General features: G+C 36.1%; 1 protein-coding gene across 2 annotated transcripts in view; it reads left to right on the top strand.

Moving 5' to 3' along the window:
- LOC118156018 (guanine nucleotide-binding protein subunit alpha-14) overlaps positions 1 to 26,806 on the top strand; it is a 71,825-nt gene that overhangs the window by 26,310 nt on the left and 18,709 nt on the right. For both annotated transcript variants that reach the window (XM_035309758.1, XM_035309759.1), the window contains one exon: positions 1,885 to 2,069. In XM_035309758.1, the coding sequence (XP_035165649.1) occupies positions 1,885 to 2,069 (185 nt within the window). The remainder of the gene's footprint in view (positions 1 to 1,884; positions 2,070 to 26,806) is intronic.

Here is a 26,806-nt window from a genome sequence, read left to right as displayed (position 1 = left end):
CTGCTGACAGTGGAAAAGGCTATGTGTTTTCATGGGTTTGTTTGTTTTTAACTGAGTTGCGTTTAAATAGTTTTTATGTTGACTGCTTAAAGTCGGCCTGGCAGGACCACCTTTCTGAAGTCTGTGGTATGTAATATAACATCGGCATTTTACTAAAACAAATTCCCTCAAGAATTTGTGTTTCACATTTATTCCAACTTATCTCTATGTTCCATCTCTCTCAAGTAAACCAATACTATGCCAAAATTTTAAAAATCCCAAACATTAGTTGAAAGACCAGCAATGTTAATCTTAAAATCACAGGATCACTTAGGTTGGAAAAGCCCTCTAAGATCATCTTGGCCAACCTTTAACTACCAAGTCCACTGTTAAAGCATGTCCCTAAGCACCACATCTACATGTGTTTTGAAGACCTCCAGGGATGGTGACTCAACCACTTCCCTGGGCAGCCTGTTCCAATGCTTCACAGCTCTTTCAGTGAAGATTTTTTTCCTAACATCCAACCTAAACTTCCCCTGGTGCAGCTTGAGGCCCTTTCCTCTATGAAGGAATTCAGCAAGTGATATAACTTGTTGCCTGGGAGAAGAGACTGATCCCCGCCCCGCTACAACCTCCTTTAAGGTACAAACTCCTTTAAGGTAGTTGTAGAGACAAATAAAGTCTCCCCTAACCTTCTTCTTGCAGTCAGAGGTATTAAAAACTTCTTATTTATCAATTAAAAAGAGCTATGTTTCACTCTTCTGATGAGCGCTGTAGTCCTGTTACCTGTAGAGTAGGGCTGTTCTAGCAGTGTCATAGAGAAGGACAGCTGAGTAATGCTGGCTTGAATATGGGACAGCTACAGCTTTGAAGGGATGTCCATTGTGGATGATGCAAAATAGGGAAGAAGGTCCTAGCATAAGAACTGATGCCAATGGCAAATGTTTCAGAAAAATGGCTGTACAAGTAATAGATGATAACAGTTTACACACTTTCAGGTTATCTGGGTTTTGCTTATTACTGTTAATGTTTGGAGCTCTATAAATGCATACTATTTCTCTAAAGAGATACTATCGTCTGCTATGGTACTGTTATACCATATGATGAGATGGAGATTCGGAATAGTTTTCTGTTTTGTTACATCTTAAGACATAATTTTTAGAGGAACTCCTTCCTCTTTGTCCTGCTGATATATTTTCGACACCTAGTGGTACTAACCGTAAATTACTGAAAACTTGCTACTGGGTGTGCTGCCTTACCAACAGTAGTCTGAGGGAAGCCGTGTAGCCAATACTATGGCTCAGCCAGAATGCATTTAGTTGTTATACTTCTGAAAATTTACAGTGAAGGCCTTAAGAAGAAAGTATAATGAGTATTTTTCGGCCCTGTATGGTCTTCCAGTTGGGGAAGAACAGAAAGGGCTGCCCTTAACACTCATAAAAGCTCTGAATTTGTTGTTCAGGATTCAGGATTAGTGCATGCTTTATTATTAAGGTATAAACAGTACATAAGCTTTGTATAGTCTTCCAGTGCTGAAGAATTTCATCCAAACTTCCTTCTCTTCCAGTCACTCATCTTGCTTCTTTTGTAATATGATGTCTACCTCCAGGATACTTGCGTTAAACATTGAAAGATGTATTACAAAAAGATACTTCTATGTGTCTTTAACCAAAAAGCTCCCAAACACAGAAATACAAATTCTTATTAAAACTATAGAGGTTATAGAAAATTGAAAAAAATGTTACTGCAATTAATGGTGATCATTATGCTTACTTAGATAATATGTACATTCTTGCACTTGTATTTACAAGTATTTTTAACAGCCAGGATTTGCAAATACTACAGTGGGTTTTTTGTTTGTTTGTTTGTTTGTTTTTCTTTCTCTCCTCCCTACCCCCATCACAGGCACGGGAGAAAGTGGAAAGAGTACTTTCATTAAACAAATGAGGATTATTCATGGATCAGGTTACACAGAAGAAGACAGAAAAGGCTTCACAAAACTGGTTTACCAAAATATATTTACTGCCATGCAAGCTATGATCAGAGCCATGGACACACTCAAAATACAATATACATCTGAAGAGAATGAGGTAAGATTGCAAAGAAAATTCAAATTTTAAATTTATACATGAATAATTGGAGTCTGAACTTCTTACATTCAGAACCTTAAAAATCTGTATGCCCGGCAGTGAGTTCAGGGCCTCACAGTCTGATTCTACGGAAACACAGGGAGTTTCTAGTAAAAACAGAGGCAGGGCGAGGTGGATATGGGATTGGGGGTGGGTAGGAAGAGAGAACTTTCAGTGTTGCAAGGTGGTAGTAAGTAAAAAAAAAAAAAAGCTTTTTCTGAGGGGGTGGGGAAGAATCTAAAGTTGGATAAAGTTGGAAGAAAATAAAGTTGGATTGGACAGTAATACACACTTGTTTGTCAGCAGAGCTCAAGAATGGGGAACTTTGGGTCTGTTTTGTAGGAAAACACATCTATTAAATGCTGCTATGCTTTGAAACATATAATCTACAGCCCTTCTATGGATCTGATGCACCTTTACGCACTGAAATATAGAATATAGAATGTCTTCTCCAACCTTTTTTAGTTTCAATATATGTTATACAGTTAATTTTTTGTTGTTCTTGTTGCTTCAGTGCTTGGGACTGTAGAACTATGCTAAAATAATGTTTCAGTTAAATCAGTTGCATATTTTATTTCTTTTTTTTTGTGAGAGGTGGGGTTGGTGGGTGCGTGTGTGGGTGGGAGGCTTATAGCCAGATTATTAAGACTTGCCAGGTTCTAAAATGTGGGGTTTTGTTTGTTTGTTTTGCTCAAGTATCATGAAGAATATATAAGCAAATTATTGGGTGGTATTTTTTTAAAATTAATAGTGATTTCCAGTTAGCTAAATTTTGGTTTTGAGATAGGGAAGACTTTTTTTTTTTTTTTTTTTTTTTTTAATTTAAAGTACTGTGAAAAAACATTCTTGATAGCTAGCTTACTTTTCCTTCATAAATATGATCATATATGAAAAATACAAAGCAGAAAATTATGATTGTTTGTTTTAGTTGTTTTTTATTGTATATTCACTTGGGGTAATATAAAAGAAGAATGGAAAATGTTTAAAGTAAAGGTCCAAGATATTACTTTTTATTTTTTTTAATCACAGAAAGAACAGGTGGTGTCAAGAAAGACAAATTATGGAGTTGAGAGAACTGAGGTGTTAGGGTAATTATTTTTTAAGGAATAAAAATAAGCCTGAGGGGTGATCAGTTGTTTGTAAAATGCCTTTTGATCTTAAGGAAGAAAATAGTTACAGAAACAGAAAATGTGTTTGTGAGTATACTTCAACCTAATTCAGATGTGTATATTTTCCTGAAGTTATGATAATTGGAATCTCCTTGAAGAATTATATCTGTGCTGCCTCTTCCTGAGTTTTTGGTTTGGTTTTTCTTTTCTTCTCTTCAATAAAAGAGTATGAACATTTAATAAACAGCAAACCTTTTCTTTTTCTGGGCTCTGAGTGCTGAGCTGGACACCTTCCCATGACACAGTATTCTGGCTAAACTATGTTCCTGTTGGTTGCTGTGCTGCCAGTGTCTCCAGATGCAGAAGATTTTAACTCTATTGCACAGTTTTTAGAGAGAGGCAGAATTTGGTCTCGTGTTTCTTTATTAAAGGTAACGAAGTGCTAAAAGCACAGTATGACAAGCTCAGTTTTGGTGGCGTTTAGAAAGAAAAATCATTTTTGCTTACACATGGAGAAACTTGAGAGGTGATAGGAAAATTGCAATGCTTAAGCGCCAGTTGCAAGACACAGCTGCAGATTAGTCTTTCAATTAGGTGGTGAATATACAATGCAATGCACCGTGAATCTTATTAAATTTTATTAAATGGTCTTAAGCCTGTAATGGACTATAGTTGACGCAGTGATTAAACAGAGAAGTTGTAGTTCTGGTGTCAGAGGTGTATTACAACAGTGTGCCCAGTGGCCATACCAAAACTGTCCAGCGTGCTCCATGTTTCAATAAGTCCACCTTTTCCCTGAAAAAAAAAAACTGTTTTCCTCTGGCCCTTCTATTTGTTTGTTTGTTTGATTAATTGATTGCTTTTCTTATATCCATGTTGTTCTTTGACAGGACATATTTCCTTCTGTGTGGGCCCTGGAATTCTCTGTCTGCCGAATATCTCTTCATTTAATGTTTTTGTAGTGGAGAACAGATTGTTCTGTGCTGTGTGTCTCTTTCCTCTAAATATAATGTGTACAAATCTGTAACTTTTAGATGGACAGAATGTCCAAATAGGCTTCTTAGTGTTTGCAAATAAAAGCAAGTTTTATAGAAGGTGTTAAAGGGATTTTTTACTACTGTTGTCAACTACAAGTATTTAAATAAATGGTCTGCTTTCTACAGATGCTGAACAGATGCTAACCGAAATATTCTGTTCTGCATTTAGACACGAAAGGTTTTTTGGTGTCGGTTTTTAAGTTGCTTAGACCTTTAATTTTAATTAAGTAAGCAATTTTTTATCCTAATTTCAGGTGGTATGTACTTTGTCTCATCTTCAGTTTCAAGTTGGAGGTGTCATGGCATATTTTGGGTATATGTTAAACATAAGAATTACAAATGCTTAGGAACCTAATTCTTCAAGGCATAATTATAGTACTAATTGAAACCCACAGAACATATGAGTTGCTACTATTGTCGAAATATTCAGGATTGGAAAGGTTTTAAGGGAATGATCTACAATTTTTTTTTCTTATAATTGATTAAGGTTTGGGGTCCCAATGATTTCTCAGGGTTTTCTATTATCAATAATACATTTTGCTTTGATTTTTATCTACATTGCAGCATAGGATGCAACTTCCAGTTATGAAAATTTAAACAGGTAGATTCCTCACGTCTGTTAATAAATTAAAAAATCAAACATGCACAGTAATTGCCTATGTGAAACTACTGAAACTACACACTCTCTTAGGGCTGCATTTACAAATGTGGCTGCAGCTGCTTTTTGTCTCTCCCAAATTTGCCACAGAATAACTAACAGGAAAATGGCACTTCAACAGATAGAGCTTGAAAAGAATATTTATCAAGTTTGCAATGAAATTCTCTTCTGTTACTTTTATAGGGAAAAAGCCTAACTTAAAACAATGAAAAGCAGGAATATTGTTTTTGTAATAATAATGCTGTAACAATTGAAGACTATTGAAATATCTCTTTTTGTCTTCATTCTCTTTTAAGAAATGTTTTGCATGCTGTTTGCTGTACAACATTAAGAATTTTTTTGCTTACTCATCTTAGTACACTCTATCATGTTGCCAGGAAAAAACGTCCTATTAAGTCTATTTTTTGAATGTATTGCTTGGTATCTAGTTAGTTAGCTAGTTTCTGTTTATGACCATTTTATAAAACTTACTGCTAGAGATGAACTGTCTGGGGGGGTGAGGGGTGGGGAGAAATATTTATTATCTCTAAGTCATTTTTTCAGAGTTATAGAGTAGTTAGTAGTTAGTTTTTCAATCTAACATATATCCTGTATCCCAGGAAAATCACTTTTTACCTTCCACAATTGAGGCAAAGTTCGAAATTTCAATTTACTTGTATGAAAAAAAAAGGCACTTAACCCACTGTGAAGACTTTTTTATATAGCTGCTCAGGATGATGATCATAGAATAGGAATCCAGTCCTGTTTTTTTTTTTTTTTTTTTTTCTAAATACCCTGGTAAGATGACAGTGCGTATGTTTGCAATTAGCAACAGATCTTTGTAGCTGTATGTACAGTTATTTTTTCCTAAGCATAACAGCGGAATACTGCATAAAAATGTATTTCAGAAAGAGACCATCATGTTGCATCTCCAGAACAACTGGAGAACAACTTTTTTGCTTGTTAGAAGTAGTATTCTAATGTCTTGCTGTCTTACAAAGTTGCCCTGGCATGAGTGTATGTTGGCAAAATTAATGTTAGTCTGAACAAGGGAAGTATGACCCTGTCAAACAAATTTTATGTGAAAGGTAATGGACTTACCTTAAAAAAGGGGAATGCAAAAATACAAGTGGAGTAAATTGAGATTAGGGAATTACTGAAGCAAATCATGTAACTGTAACAAATGGAAAACATAGTAAAGTGTAATTACTGGCTGATGTATCTGGATGGTGGTATTTGAAAATGTGGAACATGACTCACCGTAGTTCATTCTTTGCATTTTTAAAAACTTTTAAAGCTATTTCTCATGGCAGGTGCTTTTTGGTCTGGATGCATTTTTTTAGTAGTTTATTTTATAGAGTTGCTGATGCAAAACATTCCAAAATATATTGCATCCTTGTTCATAATGAACATGTTTAATCATGGACCAATGCATAAAGTCTGGGTCTAGGCACTCCTACAGAGAGGTTTCAATTTGATTTTCCAAGGAAATGAGACTAATTTAATCTGGTTTTGGACCTTCTGTCTGATTTCAGTTGAATTCAGCAAAAATGTCAAAGTTAAAAACATAAATTCCTGGCTGCAGAACATTTAGCTCTGCTAGCTGGTTAAAAGTGAGAAAGGAGAAAAGGAAAGCTGCTCTAAAGTAATTTTAAGTAAAATAAAATAAAATGAAGTAAAATCAATTAACAGATGAAGGGTTGCTGTCAGAGTATCTATGGGAGGAACCGTGGTTCAGTCAGTCACAAAATTTAACTGTGGGAAATCAGGCAGTAATTTGCATATGAGGATGTAGCATCATATGCTTAGACACTGAATACATAACATCAGACCTTCTGCTTCCTCCTTGGAAGGACACAGTTTTTTGTTAGATTTTATGTCTCATCTGCCAGCCTGTATCTGCCAATATATGGTCTAAAACTCTATGGGATGGGCAGCAACATGAGATGCTTCCCTCTGTTGCCTGTATAGCACTGGGTGTAGTATTTTGATTACATGCATCTTTCTGTGGAAGGGTAGGAGGATAAATAAGTTATTTTTTGAGTGAGAACATTGCCTCATTCTAGAGCAAGGTGATTATGTATCCACTTTGGGGGATTAGAGTTGTGTGCTGTTTTACATGAACAAGTATAAAACATATTAATATTGAATTTACTGCTCTTCACATGTACATCAGGAAGGAACTTTTCAAGATCTTCTTCCCCGCCCCACACATAGGATGTGCATGTCTTCGGTTGGGGTTGTGTGTGTGTTTTTTGATATAAGAATATATGGGAATTTTGAGGGTGTTTTTTTTTTTTTTTTTTTTTTTTTTTTTTTTTTTTTTTCAGTCATGTTAATCAGTATGCCTTATTATGTTTAAAAATTGCCATAATCCTAATGGGTCTGTTTCCAAGTGATATCACTGCCTTGAATTGTGCAAATCTCATTCTGGTATAAGTCGTAGTACAAGTGTGTGTTTATAAACAGTAATCGAGTGTCCTTAAGAAACCTATAGGAGTGCTTCACATGCCTGTAAATATAGGTACTATGACTTCCTTCCTTTACTTTAAAATCTGAGTTTCTCTATCATGGCATCTTGTAGGCGAATACTGGTGTTGACTTCTTTTGCTTCTCCCTGTCCAGAGAGGTTACTTGCATCATTGTTTGCATTGCTCTGTTGAATTTAAATACATGTGACTGGCTAGGTTTAGCGTGGCTTTCTGTCTTCCTCTTCTTTGGTATATTCAGAATCACAGACCACTAGCTTCATTTCCTTCCTAAATCATTTCTAGATACACCTAAATGCAAAAGCAATACTGACATACTTTTGCTATTCTTTTTAATGTGTGAGTTCCGAACACCCACTTCACTATTTTCTAGTGAAATTGCTATATTCGTTTGTCCTTCAAAATAATTGTCTGGAGATTAAAAATCTTAGGACATTTCTTCACCTTTTAAAGTCTCTGAGCAACCAGAAACCTGACAGAATTTTGTTTTTAATTTATTTCACAAACTCATTCTAAGTTTTGTGTCTTTCTCTTGTTATTTAGCCATAGGATTTGTTTGTTTGTTTTGCTTTGTTTTGTGGTATTTGTGTGTTTCTGTATTTTTTATTTTCAATTTTTTTACTTTCTGTCAGTGAATTTTTTATTTTTTTTTTGTTTGTTTGTTTTGATTGGTTGATTGATTTTGCACCATGGAAGATGGTTTAACTTACCAGAAATATAGGGCTAACCCTTCAATTTTTTTTTTCATCTACTTTAAAGTGTCTTTTGGATGTTTTAGGAAAAAACAAACAAACAAACAAACAAAAACATATAAACAACTTTAACTGCAGCAATATCACATGTGGAATAGCAGAAAAAAAGAAATGTGTACCTAAGAAAACTAATCTATCTTAGAAAGCATATACACTTAAGGTTTGGGGCATAGAAATAAAGGATGGAAGAAAGATTTTGCTTGTGTATTGTATTTTTAAGGAAGTTTAGGCTGAGTCAGCTTAGTTGTGTCTCTAAACTGAGTTGTGTTTGGATTTCCTTAGAGAGTGATTTTGAATTTCATAGAGGTCTCCTGGTCTGTGGGGTTGTTGCATAGTTGTTTCTTTAGAAGGAACCTATTTTCTCTTAAAGAATTAATAAGTGCATCTGTGCTCTGAATTCTACTGGCTTGAAGAGAAATAAAGCTAGTGGATACTGACATTGTCTTGAATTTAGAATTTAGAATAGTTCAGTTGGAAGGGACCTTCAAAGATCATCAATTCCAATTGTCTGATTGCTTCAGGGCTAACCAAAAGTTAAAGCATTTTATTGACGGTATTATCCAAGTACTTCTTGAACATTGACAGGCATGAGGTGTCAACTACCTCCCCAGGAAGCCTGTTCCAGTGTTTGACCATCCTCACAGTAAATTATTTTGTCCTAACATCCAGTCTGAATGTCCCCTGGTGCAGCTTAGTGCTGTTGAGTTGGGGAGAAATACATGGTGACAAATGTTAAAAGTCTTCTGACTGATAATTGGGCCTATATTTTCATAAATAGGAAAGTTTGGACAAAGTTGTAACAGTGAAGCTGATGATCATTTCAAAATTTGCATGAATTCTTACAAAATATTGATCCAATACATAAAACTTAGCTGAGTCTGAACTGTAGAGTTCCAGAGACTATTACTAAAATCAGGTTCTTCTCATTATTGATAGTTTGCTACACATTTAACAAAAATTGCCATATCCATCAGTAGCTTCTGGAATTTGTTGAGGCTTTTTCTCTTGACATGGGCTTTCATCTAAATTGCTGTAATTTAATAGTTATTGTTTCTGTGCATGTAGTACAACGTAAAGAAGCACACAAGCACATTAACAACACATAAGTAACCCAACAGAATTTTACTGCATTATGAATGATTAGGCAGAAGCCCTTCTTCAGCCAGTAGTTAAGTCATTGCACCTAGATCTCCTCTCATTTTACAATGTTATAAATCATACTGGCTAAACATATAGATAAAAAGGGATCTGATAATGAAAAGGAAGTATAGTCATGATGGAAAAAATAATTAGTGATGTATAGCTAATAAATGACAACTCCAGACTTGTATTTAGTTTTGTATTTTGAAGTGAAGGATTTCTTATCCAGAAGAATGTGTACAAGTAGTTATATATATATATAAGAGTAGAATTTAATGTTCTGCAGGCCTAATGTCCTTCCTGTTCTCTTCCTTTGTAACAACTGAATTATTGTATTGCCTTCGTTGTGGCTGTGAAGGCATTATTTATTGGCAACTGAAACAAAGTAATGCTTGGTAAACTAATCTGCTAATGGTACAGAAGATGGAATAGAATCCAATTCACTTATTGTACACGCTGTGGGCTAGAAAGTTAAAAGGCAGTAACACTTTATTATAGAGGCTGAAATAAAGTCACGGAACAAAGGCTGCTGTCGCTCAATATGTTATCTCACCCCGCTCCTCTGCCAGAATTTCTTGCTTCAGTGTCAGAGTCTGCATGGGAAACATGCCTCTGGCTCTGTTGTCTGAGTTCAGTCTGGCAAATTCACATCTGTAATTGTCACAATAAAATTAGCCAGAGTTCATCTCTGAGAGCCCTTGGTCAGAAGAGTAAGGAAAAAATGTCTCTGGATCAGAAAGCGAGTACAAATCAATTTTTTTATGACTAATTTGTCAAAAGTTCTAAGAAATTATTGGTTAAAACAACAGACAATTCTGCATTTTTTGATTTGGCACTAGGACCCAGGGGTTGAATCAGTCGTGAAAGGAAGATACTTGAAAATGTGTATCACAGCTGGAGGCTTTTGATATCTGCACACAACTGGCTGTAGAAAAAGCGGGTTCTCTGCATGAAAGCCCGACTGTTTGTGCTGACAACTTTTTCCAGTTTATTCTTGTGAGGCCTTTCTTGCATACTTCACTTTTTATTGAGATATAAATGAGTGTGCTTATGCAGTTAAAAAAACCTAATTCCTAGGAAAAAGACAGAAAATTACTGTAATATGGAACTAACTCCTTGCACTGGAAAATTTAAGCTTTTTTTTTTTTTTTTTTTTTTTTTAATGGAAAGTTTAATGGGTATTTTTCTAAAGGAAAACTGGCAAATTTCTGTGCTGCTGCTATTAAATCTTTTAATGAACAAGAAGACAAATAAATTAATGGCAGATGATGAAAAGACCAAAATCACTTAAATCAGCATCTGCTGTCACGTTAAGAATGTAAAAGCCACTTCAAAAGGAGAAGCAGCTAGAAAACTCCTCTAGGCCTTCTCTCTCCTTAGTGCTAAAGCCTGTGACACATTTTGCGAATTTATGATTTGCTGACAAAATTATTCTTTGAAATAATTCTGCCATGATGAAGTGTTTTTAGTGTTAGTCTGCTTCTTAGAAAACACGATGGTGCCATTTTTTACTCTTTTTGTTGTTATCCTTTGCACACATAGAAATATGATACGTATTGCTCTTTTCATAAATTTATAAATTCTTACTCAGTATTAAATGATTCTAGAGAACATTATATTGATGCTGGTCAGTAAGGTCAATTATCTGACCTTCCTTTTTGAACGAGTAGAAAGCTTTTTTTTTTTTTTTTTTTTTTTTTGTCAGAATATGATGCTCTTCAGCTGAATGCCTCTTTGCATGCAGTCTGACATCTTTTTTGTATGCTTTTTCCGCTATCTCTGTGTTTGAATGGGGGAAGAATTTAGAGACATGGAGAAATACCTGCTACTATCTGGAGACTGCACTACCAAAGCAAAACAAGGAGGTTCCCCTGCTGTAGTGGGGCTGACATCTCTTGTTGCTTTTTCTGGATGAGAAGATATTGATGGTGTTATCCATTTGTGAGGGCTGGACAAATCTTGAAGAGTTGTTGTGCTCAGTAGCAGTCATTTAGAGTCTACAAAGGTCCTATTTGTTTGTGCAAAATACAGATTTCAATGGGTTTGACCCTCAAACCAGCATTTATTTACTCATCCATAGAGCAAAAAGAGTACAGTAAATTAAGTCCAGATGGATTTTTCTGCCTTTATTCACTCTGCTTTATAAAACTGCCATGTTAGGGGTTATTGTGAGATTAGCTTTCCCAAGAAGAGGGGTAGTTGTGGTAACAGCAGCAAAGAAAGCTGGGGTGCACAGGTCAGCAGCTCATCACAGGAAAGGGAAGCCTGGCATGAACATTTACACCTTTTGAACAAAACATTTTCTTTTCTGTCATTTGACTGTTTTCACCTAAGCTGCCTAGTGAAAATGTGCAATAGCGTAGAATAAATCATATTGGGATGCAAGATAAGGGGGAAAAAACTTGAGAGGATTTTTTTTTTTTTTAATTCTTTCTTCACAATGCATTTCTGTGTGCACTTAAAAAATCCTATTTCTTAGAATAAAAACATAGTTAGCAAATATATCTGAAAATATACTAAACTTGTGTGACTTCAAAGAGTGTATATCTCATGTGTTTGAGGTATTTATAGATTGCTACACTGAAATGAAAAGTTGGCTTATTTGCCCTTAGGCTACAGTGCATCAAAAAATTTCAAAGCAGCAAGAGTATAAATAGACTATAAAAAGTTTACATGAAAGAGGGAAAGGATGATGATGTAAAATGTTGTAATGACATATGCAACTTTTTATGAGCTTTAAGGAATTGACTGAAAGTCGGACTTCTCTCTAACATACTCCTTTTAACATGTTTGGTAAAATAAATTTTAATACTAAAAATTCTGAAGAAAATTCAGAATTCTTGTTTGAGCATTAGATTTATTTATTTGTTTATTTTCCACACGGTTATTTGGCTTCTCAAACGTATAGGTGTCTCGCTCTGAATTCAGATGTGAGTTTATTCTCCCTTTTAGCATGCATGCACATACACTATTTTAGCATGCAGGCACATACACTATTCTTCCTAAATGAGGTCTGTATTGATTTACCCAGGGGGCTCTGTCTGAAGTTGAGACTGCACCAAAGGCAATAGGATTAAAAAAGAAAAAAAAAAAGTAAAGATCACCTGCTTCTTCCCTTCTTTCTTTCATACCTGCATATGTAGATAAGTACTTACAATATTAGCATGCAATATTAGTTGCATACTTTAGTTGGTGTGTTTCTTTTTTGCTCCTGGTGTGGTTTTGTGTGTGTTTGTGCTACAGGTATTCATTTTCCTTCTCTCTCTCATTCATTAACAAAAACGAATCCTAGTTTTCTAGGTATATACTAGAATTTAAAAATTTCTAATAGTTCCTTAAAGATTTTTTGTAATTTGCGTTGGTTTCTGAACATGTTGTCTGAAACATTGTGAAAATTCTTGGTGATTGGCAAGCACTCTTTTAAAACAGAAATCTAACTATAAGTGTACAAGGAAACAGAAAAGACTGTATAAGTAATAGTATAGATCGTTTGATTGAATAGAATGTAACAATATGATTATACAAATGAGTAAACTAATGGCCAGCACTTTCAAAAAAATGTCTTAAAGCTGAGGGCATTGTCAAAACTCTCCTGAGAGAGGAACTCCAGTAACAAATGCAATTGATGATATTATTAATGACGGTACTATTAATAGTACAGACCTAATACTAACTCTTATGCACCCAACAGTATTTTTTTTTTCCCACATATTTTGGGTGAATAGACTGACCACCTTGCAAGCCTTCTGCCATGTGTTCTAGACAGCAACTACCCTGGCAGAGTTTCATGTAAGCACTTGTGTTACTAGTGACTGGGGTATTTTATCACTTTAGTTGTGTTTTCAAACCATACACACTACCATAAACTAAAGTCAGTCTTTGGGAAGAAGTTAGATGAGATGGGCAGCTTGTTAGCTAATAGAGTAAGGGACAGACTTCAGGGAAAAAAAAAAAGGGGGGGGGGGGGGGGGATTTTATTTTATCTTAAACTAAGATGACCTCCAGAGGTCTCTTCCAACCTCAGCTGTTCTCTGATTCTGTGATCTCCACAAGTATGATGATGTATGGGCTGTGGGGGATCAGTGTGGGAAGAGGTGGTCTAGAAGATAGGTAACGAAAAAGCGGTGCAGAGATTTACATCTAAATGAGTTTTGTCAGCGGATACCCAAGAGGTCCTCTGAGTATTTGCAGACCTGACTGCTGTCTCATTTTACTTGTGACTGTATGGTTAGACAGTTCTGAAGAGTGAAAATGACTCCTAAGCTGAGGCAATACCTGCAAGTTAAAATGTGATCTCAATGGCCCTCTGAGAGCTCAAATGCAAGGGCTCATTTGCACCATAATGAAGAAAAAAATATTCCCACATCAACAGCGAGCAGACTAAATGTAACCCAGTGTTTGATATTTCCAAAACTTAGCTTTCTGATTAATAAATATGACATGATGATCACAGAATCACCTAGGCTGGAAAAGACCTCCAAGGTCACCTAGTCCAACCTCTGATCTAACACTAACAAGTCCACCAATAAACCATATCCCTAAGCTCTACATCTAAGCATCTTATAAAGACCTCCAGGGATGGTAACTCAACCACTTCCCTGGGCAGCCCATTCCAATGCCTAACAACCCGTTCAGTAAAGAAGTTCTTCCTAATACCCAACCTAAAACTCCCCTGATGCAACTTTAGCCCATTCCCCCTCGTCCTGTCACCAGGCACGTGGGAGAATAGACCAACCCCCACCTCATTACAGCCTCGTTTAAGGTACCTGTGGAGTGCATTAAGGTTACCCCTGAGCCTCCTCTTCTCCAGGCTGAATAACCCCAGCTCCCTCAGCCGCTCCTCGTAAGACTTGTTCTCCAGACCCCTCACCAGCTTCGTTGCCCTGCTCTGGACTTGCTCGAGCACCTCCATGTCCTTCTTGTAGCGAGGGGCCCAAAGCTGAACACAGTACTCGAGGTGTGGCCTCACCAGAGCCGAGTACAGGGGGACAATCACTTCACTAGACCTGCTGGTCACACCATTTCTTGTACAAGCCAGGGGCTGTGTGATTGTACATGAAATTAGCTGAACAAATCATGGTTTCATGGGTGAAACAGAACTGTAAGTCATACAGATGCACACAGAGGTAGAGAGCCATGAAATGGCATGGCCTGTGTTAGGCATGTGGCAAAGCCAGGAGTAAATAGCACTGAATATTTTAGTCTTACAAATATTTGTCAAGAGACTTACAGAAATACTAGGGTATTCTCCCTGCTCTTTGATTTGTTCCTTTTTTTTCTACTTAATGGTACAAATGTCTGATGATCAGAACCAAGGAGATAGTAATTATTTAGGACTACAGATAATGTGGATGTCACAGAAAGAATGTTGCAAAAGGGAAAACATATTTCTGCTTTAGTAGTAGAAAACAAGTATTAGTAGAAAAAATAGTCTTACAACACTTACTACATTATTTCCTCTTTTCAATATAAGTAGAAAAAAAAAGAAAGAATGTATCAAGGATAATGCTCATCACCATAAAGAAAACTAAATTATTCTTATACAAAAGAAGCGTCTGGAACTGGGGATTAGAATGCAGCCATGCAAGCTTGAGACAGAGATGTAGGAAAACAAAAGAGAGCAGGAGATGAGTGAACTAGAATAAGGAATGGGAGTTATAAAGGTAAATAAAGCTTAATATTATATAAAATTAATACTTTCTTTCTAGTTGTCCATTGTAAAGTTCCTGAGAATCCCCTTTTCATTTTGATGCTAGAGATCTGTTTGTAATTCCCCTGCTCTGCTGGCTTCTGCTGTGTGTCCCTGCAAAGAGCAAATTGAATTAAATACATGGAATGTAACAAATGTTATGCTGAATTCCAAGAGATAACATTTCTTGAAAGTATCTGAGAAGCTGACTGCTATTTTTCTGTTATGCCATGCAAATCTGCCCAAAAGTGTTTGGCCCTGTGTTACAGAATACCATAACATTTAGACCAGTGGAGAGATGATACTGTGATTATCTAGTCTGATTTGCTGTACAGCACAGACCACAGAACTTTCTTGCCTTGGAGCTTTTTTGTGTTTCTAAAAGTTATGCTCCAATTCGAAGTAAAATAAAAATTACTGTAATTGTGACTTTCTTAGTAAAAACTATTCCAGTGATAAGTTACTTGTGAGAATGGATGGAAAAGGCACATTGTTCTGTTCTGTGCTGAGTTTACAGTTTTGGCATTTGGTTATTGTTACATATTTGCTGGTTATCTTGAAAAGTCATCTGTAACTTTCTGTTCCACAGTTTGAATGACTGAGAATACTTCTGCGTATTCTCTTAGATGCCTTAGTAGTTTAAATTGTCTCATGAACGCACATATAAGGTAAGGCTCTAGTTCTTTAATCAGGATCAGTTTCAAGCTTCTTCATGGGGTAGACCAATTCAAGAGACAGGGTGGATAGCTAGCATAAAGCTTCTCCTCAAGTCTTGGTGGGAGATGATGCCTGTCTTGGAGAGACACAAAGCAGCTGGGAAACTTAGCTCTCCTCTTTGATTGGAGGTTCTTCATTAAAATAAATGCAGCCACAGTGGAGTGCAGGACGACACCTTTTGCTGCTTCTGTCAACCTAATGTCCTAGGCAGCAGTCTCCTTTGCCTAGATGCAAGTTGTATGGAATACTGAAAGAAGGCCTTTCACCATTGTCACAGATTTTCTATGAGCGCTTTCTGAGTTGTTTAGGTAGTAAAGAAGAGGGCTAGAATTCTATGAAATAAATAATAAATGGGGATATTTATTTATTTATTTATTTTTTTGGGGGGGGGGGGGAATTGAAATTCACTGTACAGAGAATTTTCAGGAAGGAGATGGTCCCCCTCTACTCTGCTCTGGTGAGACCCCACCTGGAGCACTGCATTCAGCTCTGGGACTCCCAGTACAAGAAGGACATGGACCTATTAGAATAAGTCCAGTGAAGAGCCACGAGGCTGATGAGAGGCTCTGGAGCATCTGTACAATGAAGACAGGCTGAGAGTCAGAGATGTTGAGCCTGGAGAGGAGAAGGCTCCAGGGGGACCTTATAGCAGCCTTCCAGTAGCTAAAGAAGGCCTACAGGAAAGCTGGGGAGGGAACCTTTGTTGGGGTGGAGTGATAGGACAAGGGGTAATAACTTTAAATGAAAAAAAGGTAGATTTAGATTAGATCTAAGGAAGAAATTCTTCACTGTGAGGATGGTGAGGCACTGGAAGAGGTTGCCCAGAGAAGCTGTGGATGCCCCATCCCTGGAGGTGTTCAAGGATGGGGCTTTGAGCAACGTGGTTTAGTGGGAGGTGTCCCTGACCATGACAGGGGGGTTATAACCAGGTGATCTTTAAGGTTCCTTCCAACCCAAATCATCCTGATTCTATGATTCTAAGTTAAGTATTTAAGTATGGTGAAATAAAATCCAATTTTCATACAAAAAGATGAATTCCTGTGCTACTCATGAGTGATATTTTGGTCTTAATATGTCACTTCATGAAAAGGTCAGTTTAGCAGTTGGTAGCAATCAAAACAAAACAAACAAAAAAGTGGTGGTGGTTTCAGAAAGAAATGGAGATCTCTGTATCACTGTATAATTCTTCACTTGTTTGGTTATTATGTGCAGTTCTGGTACACTGTCGGTAAAACTATATAGTAGGCCTGGAAGAGAACGAATGGTTACAAAACTGTTACCATACAGAGAAGTCACTAAAGCCTGGAAAGTTTTCAAGACAATTGAGGGGGTGGATAGAGAGGCCTACAAAAGCATGAGTAGCATAATGAGCATTAGAAGAGGTTGAACTTGTCTTCATGTCTTCTACATCAAGAACTGTAGAGGATTAAATGGAACCATGAAGATGAAGACCAACAGCAAAGCAAGGTGGTTCTTCACAGAAAATCAGTCAACCTTTGGAATTTTTGACTGTAACATTGCAGGCAGCATGAGAACCTACTCATGTCAACATGTTTAGCAGAGCAGTCAGGGTTAAGTTCATGGAAAGGATCTCTCTTATTAAATACAAAAGTCACACATGGGTCACAATGTTCCTGAAGTGGAATTGGTTAAAGGCTGGAAGATACACATGAAGGGGAAATACTGAATATGCTTATTTTCTTCCTTGGAGATCCCATTTGGCCAGAAGACAAGGATAGAAGGACATATGGTCTGATCCGGTATTGTCCATTGCGCTGGGACACCAGAATGTGTTTGGAGTTCCTGTAGCAGTGACACACATCAAAAAAATGAGATAAAGCTCTCTGCCTCTGCTATTCTGGTGTTGGTTTTACTATGAAAAGACAGATTAGCCTTTGTACCTCAGTGGGGGACTGGAAACTCATGCTCAGCTGTCTATATGTTCTGATTTCCACGTCTGTTTGAATTGATTTCTCTGGAATATAATTCTTTCTTCTTTTTTTTGCCCCTGTTGTTGGATTTTCATTTGCTTATGTTGAAGCATACCACAGTTGCTGGCACGCTATAGGCAAAGTATTTAAATTGCTGTTGGTGAAATACCATCTTTTAGTTTTGTTGCTTTCTTAGGTTTTGTATCATGTGCAAACTTAATTAATCATACACAAAGAATGGAACTATGAAAAGAAGTTTCATAGAAGCGAAAGAGTGGAAATGGTGAAAAATACATCGTCTGTTAAAATGTCATTTTTTGTGACAAATAAAATTTAAGAAGTAGTTTCAAGTACAGATTTTTTTAAAGTACTGCTTTGGAAGGCTTTAACTTACTAGATTTACTACACTGTAGAAGTTTATTTTTTCTGCCAAAGTTTTGTGCAGCATGACATTTTATGTCTACTGCTATTAAACTAAGGGCTGTGTGATACTCATCAAGTACACCAGTGATTGCAATATCCATGCAAACTTTACATGCTTTGGTATCCTTGTATGAATTACAGTGAAATGAAACATTCCATTAAAGAAACACATATTTTCCCATAAGAATTCCTGTCACATTCAAGCTCTATGACTTACTAGTTTTGGAGTTGTGCTTTTTTTTTTTTTCCCATTGTAGTTACACGATTTTGCCTATATTAGCTAAGGAAATATCCCAGAAAATCGTCTATATCAAAGCATTTGAGTAAAGATCTCAGGGCTTTCTTTGTACTGTAGTCTACTCCAAACTGTTTGTTTTGTTCCACTGTGCTAGAGCAAGTTTAGGTTGATAGCTTAGTTAATATGTTTAAGCTGTGGTGCTTTTTTGGTTGTTTGCTTTCATGTGCTAAAATACCAGTGTAATCCTCATAAAGACCAGAGATTGCTGAAAACCCTGGCTTTTTATTTTTTTTTTATTTTTTTATTTTTTCTCATAGAAATTAGTTTTACCATGTTGGTTTCTTAGAGCTTTCATGGAATGCTTAAAGCATATATTTTATACTGTTTTATTTATTTATTTATTTATTTTTATTTTTATTTTATTTTTTTCTTTTTTTTTTTTTCTTTTTTTTTTTTTTTTTTTGGTAATCTCTTTATCAACCCCAGTTATTGTTCCTTGGTTTGCATGTTTGCTTACACAATGTATCTTTGAACATCAGAAGAAAAGAGTTGATAAGTATCGAAGCAAAGAATGCTTCTGTCAATTTAGAGGAAGTAAAAATAGGTTGTTGAATGTGTTCAGTCTCATGCTGTTGTCTAGCAAACAGGAACATCTGTGGGCTCCTTTTGGTCCTCTGTGTTACAGAAGTATATTGACTGATTGTGTTTATCAGGACAAATTCAGGAGTACTCTTAGCAGCTTCAGAGAGAAAAAGAAAAAATTGTCAAAGAATAAATTTACATTTGGTACTGGCACAGTCTGGTTACAGGAAAATTAATATCTCTCTTTTTGACTCCTGAGGTTGTTAAAAATACTTATTTCATAGCAGAATAATTAGAATCTCACACCAATCTCTTAATAGATATGTAGTATTGCTCAATAATAGATATTTCCTTTTTACCCATGTGAATTGATTAAGCAGAGGGTAACATGCCAGCTTACTTACATCCTCATTTTTAAAACAAATACTCTACTTGGATTCTGAGATTTGGGTAGTACTTACTGCATCTGAAAGCTTGAAGTATCAAAAAGAGATTGTTTTGCATTCACATGGTTTGATCATTCTTGTTGAAAAATCTTGTTTTAACTGTTATAAGTTAGCATAATTATATAGCATTGATGTTGTCTAAAATTGTTATCTAACAATTTCCTGTATTTGAGTAAGGGCATATCTAGTAAATTTTTTTTGTTATATATTGGATGGTGCAGAACAAGTTCAACTGCTGCTGGTGGTTGTTAACAATAACATGAACTGTGAAAGGTGCTAGCATTCAGTATTGCTATTCATGAAATAGTAGCCTATTATATTCAGCTTTGTGGAAAAGATAATTAAGAAGAATGGGTGAAGCCCAGGATGTTTAAAATCATTGTGACATAAATGTAATAGGCAGTTGTAATCAGCATGTGAAACAGTGGCTGTAAATCTATACTGACAGCTTTGTGAAGTTTTCTTAGATGTATATCTTACTCTGTAGAGAAAGTCTTTCTCAGGAAATTCCAAAGAAAATGAGTTGGCTTTTGGAGGCTTAGAACCAGCTGTTTCTTAGTACACAAGGGAGAAAAATTTAAGAGATTGGAACAGGATGATGAGTGAATGTAGAAGAGAGTAAGAGAGTGTGGAACTTAGTCACTGATAAAACCAGAAAGATTAGATCAGTATCAATGTCTGTGGCATAGAAGATAAAGATAACTGTAGGAAAGCAGTAGTTTCTTGTCTGGAGGCAAGTTCTAACATCAGATGTGCTGGCATATAATATTAAGCTCTTGGTTTTTGTATTCTGGATTCTGTTGGTGAAGCATTTCAAATGTTTGTAGACCCTTCACAAAACAGTTTTCTCTTCTTTTGGCAGAGATGCTCAAGTCCTCAAAGTAATCTTTGTCAAGCAAGTTCTGCAAGCATTCTATTTCCACTTACAAAAGACATTGCTGAATCAGAAACAAATGAAGATGTCCTCTTTGGTGAATTAGAAAGAGATATTTAACATATTTGCATGAAGCAATGGAAAATATTTTGAAAAAATATGAAGGATGACGTATTTAGAGATGTCAGATGATCATTGCCAATCGTTGCCAGGCACATTTTCAGGGGATTAAAACAGAAGCCAATTTGTGAGGATAAAGATCTTTACTTCAGGAGAAATCCAGTCTCATGACTTGGTGGGATAGTTCATGTATGATCTCTGATGTGGCTTGGGGCATGTCTTCATATTCTTGGGACAGAAATATGAAATTTGTGCCAAAAGCAAAAAGTTAACACAAAAACGTGCTTCTTATTTTCTAAGTGTTTCAACAGAAAAGTGAAACTTGTCCAAATGTTATAAAATAAGAGTTTGACAAGAAGGTGCCTGATGCTTTGTACCTTTAACAGTCATCTGCCTCAGGAACAAGCTGTTTAAAGGAACAGAAATGGTAATTTGTGAGATAGGCACTGCCTAGTTTGCCTTTCAAGTTATTTACTGTTAGATTCCCTTACTTTTATCTGTATCATTAATTTTCACTTCCCTTCAGTCAGTTTGAGTTATGTCACTGAAGTCTGTTAATTTTCCTTGTTTGGGACAACTTGTTGAAGGAGGAGAATGAAAAAGTTGAGAAGCAGAGTTCATTGGTTAGATATTGTTCACATCACAGTAAGATAATGATGAGTTAGATTTTTGATGTCTTCAGGAAATAGCTACTCTGGACTCTTTTGGCAGTAGTCACTCCAGCTTCTGCTGGCATACAAACTATATTTCTAGGGCAGCCAGGCTCAAAACCCCAAATCCACTTTGTAGTAATGCTTTTGACATGGGGTACTTAACTCCAGTGTAGACTGCCAGAATTATGAACCTGAACACTGTCTAAAGCATAGCAGGGCTGATACTTTCTGTCAGTTTCCATCCTGAGTCCCTGGAAAGTCACAGTACTATTTACTAGAAAGGAATGATAGGGTGATTAATGCAGCATCCTGGCTGAAGTGTCAGAAAATTCACTGGTTCTAACTTGTCTTGTATTGATGTTCATTTCACAAGTCTATTTCTAGGCTGATGAAATCCAGAGGTTCATAATTTGGTTCAGAGAAGAAAGATGTAAGCTTAGTAACAGAAGTTTATTTTATTTCAGGAATTACAGGCCTATTACTTCCTATGCAATCGTGCATAGGCAATGAATTTTATATTCTTAAAGGCTAAGAAATACTCTGCTAGGAAAAAAAGGTTCTCTCTGTCTGTCTGTCTGTTTCTCTCCAGTGACTGTACTTGCTCTTGCAAACACCTTTTCAGTGATATAAGGAGAAAGGATTTCTGTTGGCATAGTAAGTTTGTAGACTTGTAATGTAGGTTTGTAACTTCGTACATTTGGTTTTAGGCATTCAGACTAATGCAGAAAAGCTTATGATATGAGACTTTTTACTCTGTATTGCATGCTTTTGGAAGCTATAGTGGCAAGTGCAATATTGTGGAGTTGCTAATGCTTACATCATAACTTCTTAAAAATTAGCAAAATCATAAACCTTCTTCATCTCTTGCATCTGTTCCTCATTATCTAAAGATTTACTCATTTAGGAAACAAAAAGATTTGCTACATCTACAGCAAACAATATTTTACTGCCCATCTTTCTATTTCATACCAGAAATATTTTGATGACTTAAACTGTATACAGTAGTAACTCTGTGCTGAAGAGTCTTCTGTGTTCATAAATGTTTAGAAACAGGGAGGGGCTTTCCATAGAAGCAGCTGACATACAATGAAATAAAGAACTCAATTACATTTTATGTATTTTTTAGGTGAATAACAATAAAATATTTAAAATTGATTGCATATATGTAGAACTAGAAAGTCAGTCCTAAAATAATAGGACCGAGCTATGTTTTCTTAATCTTGGTGTGACTTTTGTGTTGGTGTATAGTTATGTTCCTATATCTATTGACTTTTAAGCATTTTTTTTTCATTTTGCAACCCTCCATCATACAGTATTATTGTGGTGAGTATGCATATATACATGTGTTTTGTCCTTCAGATATAAATTGCTTTCAAAACTCTCATTAATTCTAAAGAAATTTCTTAGAGGTGTGAGACTGTTCCTTATTTGTGCTTTACTAAAATCCAGGTAGGCAACACCCAAAGCTTTTCCCTCATCTGCTAAGCAGGTCATCTCATCTTGGAGATCAAGTTAGTCAGGCAGGACCTGCCCTTTATAAATCCATGCTGGCTGCATCCAATCACTCAGTTGTCCCATATGTACTGTGTGATTGCATCCAAGATGATCAGCTCCATAACCTTCCACGTTACTGAGGTACCACTGACAGGCCTGTAGTTCCCTGGTTCCTCCTTCCTGCCCTTCTTGCGGATTGGAGTCATGTTTGCTAGAGAGGGACGCTGAGGAAGTAAATTTGGCTGAAAGCTAATGGCTCAACTCTTCTCAAAAATGATATGGGTGGTTATAGAGGGTATGGAAGCAGGTTCTTTAGAGAGGTTAAAGGATGAGAGGCAAAAGGTACAAGCTGCAGTGAGGGAGATATTCTTTGGAAATATGGGACAATCTTTGCAGCAAGAGTGGGTAAGCACGGGACAAGTATGCCCACAAAAACTTTTGATTCTTCTGTCTTGGAGGAAAACCTCAAAACTTGCCTGGAGAAGACACTGAGAAACCTCCTCTAAAGTAAGTCCTGTTTTGAACAGGGTTCAGAGCTGATGATGCTCAATGATCCCTTCCAACCTGTTTTTATTTGATAACAATATGCACTCTCTTCTCTTTCAGGCTCCTTGGAGCACTGGGACATATTGTGATAGAGAGCATTTGACTTATTGGTGTAGATATTTTGTTTTCTTCACTGCACTTTGTTTGTGTTCCAGAAAGTACAACAGAAGTGCTGTCATGTGCTTTCCATTAGGAAATGCAAATGAATGTTAACCACATACAAACATAATCAAGAATAAACAAAGGGGAAGATGGGAAAGTAAGTTTATATCCTCTTTTTAAATAGATCCTAGCATGGACATGATGTTTCCTTGCAATCTCTTTGATTGGAGGGTTAGGTTTTGTTTGTTTGTTTGTTTTAACTTTTCAGGTTCATTATTTGCTTGTCTCTGTTTTTTTTGTTTGTTTGTTTGTTTTGTTTTGTTTGTTTTCTTGCTAATTTACCAGTGCATTATTCCCTTCATGATGTGACCAAATAGGCATTAGATTGCTACTGTGCTTCATAGATGGCTCAGAGCTGGACTTTGGATTTTACTCTTCACTAAGAAGAAGAAAAAGTAAATTCACATTAAATGAAACATTTTTAACAGAGAACTTAAAATGGGATACCTTCAATTTTCTCTGCATTTTCTTATGTGAAAAGGTTCGTTATTTAGGGATGAAAAAGAATAAGAAATGTATAGAGTGCCAAAGTGCTTTTGCATTTGAAGCACATACTTGAGAGAGAGATTTGGTTTTGAAGCCTATTTTTGCAAGCTAGATTTCTTAGCTAAAAAAGACTGTGCAATAATTCGCAGTAATGTGACACCACTATTCTGTTGTACTTGTCAGTTGGAACACAAACAAGTGAAGGGTGATTTAAAATTTGCAGGAGAGTTATACTTTAAAAGTAATTTACTTTGGAACTGCATGCATCTAAAATTTGTTTAAACTTATTAATTTGCAAGGATTTGTCCTGAAAGGCTTTTGGCATTCTTCCTTGTGCATAAAATTATGGGTGGTCTTGGGAAACAGATCAAAACTTTAACAGTGTAGTTTTGACTGGGGAAAGCATGGTTGTATAATGAAAGTCTACTTTGAACAGTCATGAATAAGTGATTGGACATTAGAAAATAAAGGTCATCATTTATATGAATGCTTAAAAACAGTTTTGTTTCAGAGACCAAAGGATTTAAAGAACACTGAAGATAGCTTATAGTTTCCATTATAGCTTTGTAGCTTTGGAGAAAATATTTTTTCTTTTTCCACAGAAACTAAGTAATCAATCAAATGCAGACAGCTGAACTCTACTAAAAATCATAAATCCTGTTCTGCCAAATAAAACTCAAAGTCCAGCTAGTCCTACCAGTGAGCCTTAGGGCCTACTAGTGAGCTTTTAGGGAAAGACTATGACAAACAGAGTGTGATTAATGAATAAGTAATTCATTATGATGACTCTTCCCAGTGTGTAGATGTTGTATGAAACATGCCAGAATCAAGACATTCCTAGTTTCCCTGATGAGCAATTCTCTTTTTTTAATTGTTTGATCTGTCAATTTATTTTCTAGTCACTTAGCACTTGTGAAATTCACACTACCCCAATGTCAGTTTTAGCTTTGTCTGTTGCAATTACCTTCAGACACTGTAAGCTCAGTAACAGTGTAATCCTTTCTGGATTATTTGTGGAATGGAGTAACAAATACCTGATTATATCAGCTGCTGAACCTCCCTCAGTGAAGGACTGGTCATTTAACTTCCTGTATTTTTTTTTTTTGTCTTTTAACTGCTTCTTAAACCGAAAGATTACTTTCCTATCCTTCGTGGTGATATCTCACGATCTCTAACAGTATATGTTTAAGGTTTTTTTCTCAAAGTGTACACAAGTATACTACTATAGAAGCTGTGTCACTCTTCTTAATGTAGTTGATCATTTTTTTAGAGGTTTGGTAGATTTGTGAGCTAGGATGTCTCTTACAAAAGGCACTTTCTCTTTGCTTTACAGGACTACAGCATACAACAGAAAAAAACACCTGCTGAAAACTATCGTGGAAGCAGGGACTAGTGAAGAAAGGACACTAAGGGATGAATCTTCTATTATATGCAATAGGCCCTTTATGTATGTTGGGTTGTGTCCTTTTCTGTAATGTGAAGAATTGTCATTTGGACTGAAACCAATAATGTAGACTTAGGCATTGCTATATCAAGCATTTCAGCACTCATCTTTTTTGATGTTTGTCAGGTTTGTTACAGGGACAACTTAAACCCAGCATATTGAGCCAGATATCCTAAACAAATCGAGCCCCTCTTGTTGCAAGTGCCTCAGTTTGCATTGGATAATATAAAACAGCAAGATTCAGAAGTGCTGAGTACACAGCAGAGAAGAGACTAAACTTTAGGTCTCTGTTTTTCAAGTGAGTGCCATAACCTCCAAATTAGGAAGTGGAGGGAATGTCTTTTTTCCTCTTTATTGTTGCTGTTCCTGCTAAAGTGACTTTGAGTGTGAAAGACTATTATTATGCTGTTTAGACTGTCATCCAGAAAAGGGACATTCCTAGTCCCCACTGAATATTTACTGTTGAGAAGTGTCATTTTGAAGTGCTGGTCCATTAGAAGTTTTATCATTTCAGCAAATAGTATGGGAACTATCCTATCCGTCTCTCAAACATCCCATCATCTGACTGTCAGCCTTTCTGCTCTGCTGGAAAGGTGGGATGTGGTTTCACATCATGAAAAGAGTTGTCAAAGTTTATTGTTGGATGAAACTGCATGAAGTCTATTCTGTGGCCTTATTTATTAAGAATCTTGTGGGTTTTTATATTTTACTACTGCCACTGCACCCAGTTGGAAAGTATTATGATGATTTTTTCTCATTCTTAAAGCAAAATTGAGTTACCAGTAAATAATGTGAGCAGTCATGAAACCCAGCTATTTGTTCAGCAATTTATTTTTTTAATAGTTTACAAGGCATTCATTTTTAAGTTTTTTACATCTGAGCTATTAGATGCAAACAGGATGAGGAAGGTCTGAATTATAGATGTTAAATCTTTCAAGTATAGAGTATTCTTACATTAAAAAAATATAGACACTGAAAATATTGATTGTCATGGAGAAAGCATAGAATTATTCTTCAATTCTCATAAATGTAAAACAGTCTTGACTTAAAATTTCATGGCATTTATTTTGGATGTTTCTTTAACAATTTGTTTAGAAAGGAAAAAAGGTTATTTCTGTCCTGCATTTGTAAATATAATTTTCTAAGTAATAATTTGTAAATAATGACAATGCCCTTGTTGTAAGTAGTGTTTAATTCACGTTAAAAAGCTTCATCCCTTTAGTTTTACACATCACATGAACTCTAAGACTCAGAGCAGAAGACAGAAATTATGGGAACTGGTCAGACATGCTCTCTGTGAAATGCTGTTGTAATGTTTTGCCCAGACACCAGCGCACCAGAGCATAGGCTTTCTACTACTTCTCATGGAGCTAAATCTTAATATAATTAGAGCCCACACCTAGGATTTGTGAGACCCATGTAAAGGCTGATTTGGGTGAGAAATAACCTCTCTCCCCCTCATCCCCACACATCCACCCTCCCATCCCAAAAGATATAGAACATTTGGAACAAATAACCAACAATAAGATACCAGAACATAACGAGCTAAAATGTCAGTGCTTTGGTTCTTCCATTCATTTTGTATCGCTTTGCAGTAAAAATTATCTGCATGTTAGAGGAAAAAGGGTTTTCCCTTTTTTTTTTTTTTTTCATAGTAAATCAGAAACAGAATGGGCAGACATTTAAAAATGCATCTTCTGTCCTGTCATGTTGTTCTTAACACCCCAGA

This window comes from Oxyura jamaicensis, chromosome Z (assembly GCF_011077185.1).
Source record: "Oxyura jamaicensis isolate SHBP4307 breed ruddy duck chromosome Z, BPBGC_Ojam_1.0, whole genome shotgun sequence".
NCBI classification, from domain to species: Eukaryota; Metazoa; Chordata; class Aves; order Anseriformes; family Anatidae; genus Oxyura; species Oxyura jamaicensis.
This window is presented reverse-complemented; position numbering and strand designations above follow the sequence as displayed.